The sequence below is a fragment of the Copadichromis virginalis genome, linkage group LG18, assembly GCF_057382275.1.
Source record: "Copadichromis virginalis isolate Kocher_CV1m ecotype Utaka linkage group LG18, C_Virginalis_male_GT1.1, whole genome shotgun sequence".
NCBI lineage: Eukaryota > Metazoa > Chordata > Actinopteri > Cichliformes > Cichlidae > Copadichromis > Copadichromis virginalis.
In genome coordinates this window covers 110001-112315 of record NC_140635.1, presented here as the reverse complement: position 1 = coordinate 112315, position 2315 = coordinate 110001, and the positions used below count along the sequence as shown (strand labels likewise).

The following is a 2315-nucleotide window of genomic DNA, read 5'->3' as shown; positions in this document are numbered from 1 at the left end:
AAAATTGTGGCACAACCAGTCATTAATTTCCTCAATGCATTTACCAAGAGCCTGTACAGGGCCTTGGTCTCCTTATTTATCTTATTTATCCAAAGTGCGACACCTGAGCGCAGACCCGGGCTGTTAAACAAATATGAGTCAATGCAGATGTCAGACAGACTGTCCAAATTCTCCCAAAGAATCTGCAGGCACCTGTTTAAAATTGGCTTAGGATAGAAAATTCTAAGTCTATTATTGAGATATTCTTATTTTCTGTTAGTAGTTAATCTTTCAAATGACAAGAGATAATGCCTAGATATCTCACCTCATCTTTCATCTGTGTATTACATATTAACTGCAGGAGACACTCATGTAGAGCTAGTATCTCACATTTATTATTATTATTGTTATTATTCATCTGTAAACCTGACGTGTTTCATAATCACCTTGGCTATGTTAATCATCATGCTCTTCAGGAGGCATCAAGACGCGGGGAACACAAATGAGAAATTAAAATGGAGCCACAGTGGAAGCAAAACCAGACACCTGAACATGGAAACACAAGACTTTCACAATAAAACACGAAACAGTGAACGTAAATAATACAATATGAAGCAGAGTTAAATTTGGAAACATCACACTTTATTTCAATACGTAAATTAAAACAAAACAAAAAACCCTCAAACCACATTTAAATTACATGCAAGACAATGTAAAAACATCTGTGTTTTTTTAGAATAAAATCACTACATAAAAAAAGCCCATGCAAAGAGAATAGGAAAAGAACAGATAAAATGAAAGTCAGCTGTCCAGCCACTCCAAGTCTTCCCCTTCACCACCATAAGATTTCCGAGTTACCCCGTAGTCCCATAACACCTCCTCACCAACTGCGATGTCCTTCAGGGCAATGAAAAGTATTGTCTCCTGAGGTCCTGCAGGGAAGTTCATTGTAAACTTCTGGGGCTTGATGTTTGGATTTTTTCGGGAATGGTTCATTCGCCTCCCATAGGTGTCAATGTCGGGATGACAGGCACAGGGGAATGCAGTGGCATCGATGCACATCCCTCGGTCACACTCGTCCCTGAAGAAGAACAGATACCCCGACTGGGGCCTCCGTTTCCCTTCTGCTTCAGTGATATATGTCCCGTGGTAATCGCACACTATATCCCCTTTGTGGAAAGGCATAAGTGCGATCACACCTGTAAGTTGAAAGATACCATCGGTCATGACAGGGCTCTTAGAAACGTTCACTTGCAATTTGTCTAAATGTTGTGTGCATTTTACCTTTGCCCTTCCGTTCCCCGAAGTCTTGCAAAGCCAGGCCCTTCCACTTCTGCTCTGCAATCGAAGACATGAGGGACTGGTTGTCTTGTATACTGGGCTGCGGAACAACCCAGGCCTGCAAGATGGCATTGACAGTGGGCTTGTTGGTGTGCCATTTCTCCTTGTCCAAAGCCATCTGCACACGTGCAGGCTGAGGTGGGTTTCCTCTTCTGCCAACTGACTGACCTAAATGAAGTGGTCACAAAGCGACGTACAAGAAATAATGCAAGTGATTATTGCGGCTTAAAAATGAAAAATCAACCATATGCATTTTAGTCAATCACGTATTTGTACCTTAAAATATTCCTTATATTTATAATTGAGCTATCTGTGTATATTTGGGTGTACAACATTGAGTGGGTTATACTTACATGTATTGTATTATTTAATTAGTTCAGACTGTTACTGCTATTGTCTCTACACAAGTGTAACCCACATAATTTTCTTAGAGATTATTAAAGTATTTTCATTCTGAAATACATACAAAACAAACAAAGCAATGCAACAGAAGCAGCTCCATTAACATGACATGCCCAGGCCTTACCGAGAATGTACCCAACTCTTTTCTTCAGCTGAATATCCCTCCATTTCTTGTAGTGGTGTCTGTGCTGTGGAAAGCCAGCCTGTACACACTGCCGTTTGGATGGTGGCTCTCCATTCAGGGTGACCGGGAAGGCCTGGAGGAAGGCATCCCATTCTTGGAGTGGCAGGTGCGTAGATGATGTGCTACATGAAAGGTGTAGAGGAGGGGATGCATCAAATCCATCAAAAGTTTTTAAATGTGGAAACGTGTAACACAGGTTGACTTGTGGTAGTGTGTGATATTTTTAAAAAAAAAGTGTACCTGGCCTGTCCTGGTGTCGGTAGTCCTACTGAGCTTGATGCTGACTCAGCCATAGCATCCCCAGGTTCAGTGCTCAGGTATCTGTGGTTTTTAATGCATGCAAATTAATTAGAGCCAAGAGAGATGAAAAAACCAAAATACAAGGGGCGAACATCTCTGACATACAGCA

At 41.4% G+C, this 2315-nt stretch overlaps 1 protein-coding gene across 1 annotated transcript in view; it reads right to left on the bottom strand.

Annotated features, from left to right (window-relative positions):
- Window positions 1–599: 599 nt before the first annotated feature.
- LOC146686771 (uncharacterized) overlaps window positions 600–2315 on the bottom strand; it is a 3304-nt gene continuing 1588 nt past the window's right edge. The window contains exons 6-9 of the mRNA XM_085439863.1: window positions 2147–2227; window positions 1847–2028; window positions 1264–1488; window positions 600–1178 (exon numbers count right to left, since the gene is read on the bottom strand). Coding sequence (XP_085295989.1) covers window positions 781–1178; window positions 1264–1488; window positions 1847–2028; window positions 2147–2227 — 886 coding nt within the window. The 3' untranslated portion in view covers window positions 600–780. The remainder of the gene's footprint in view (window positions 1179–1263; window positions 1489–1846; window positions 2029–2146; window positions 2228–2315) is intronic.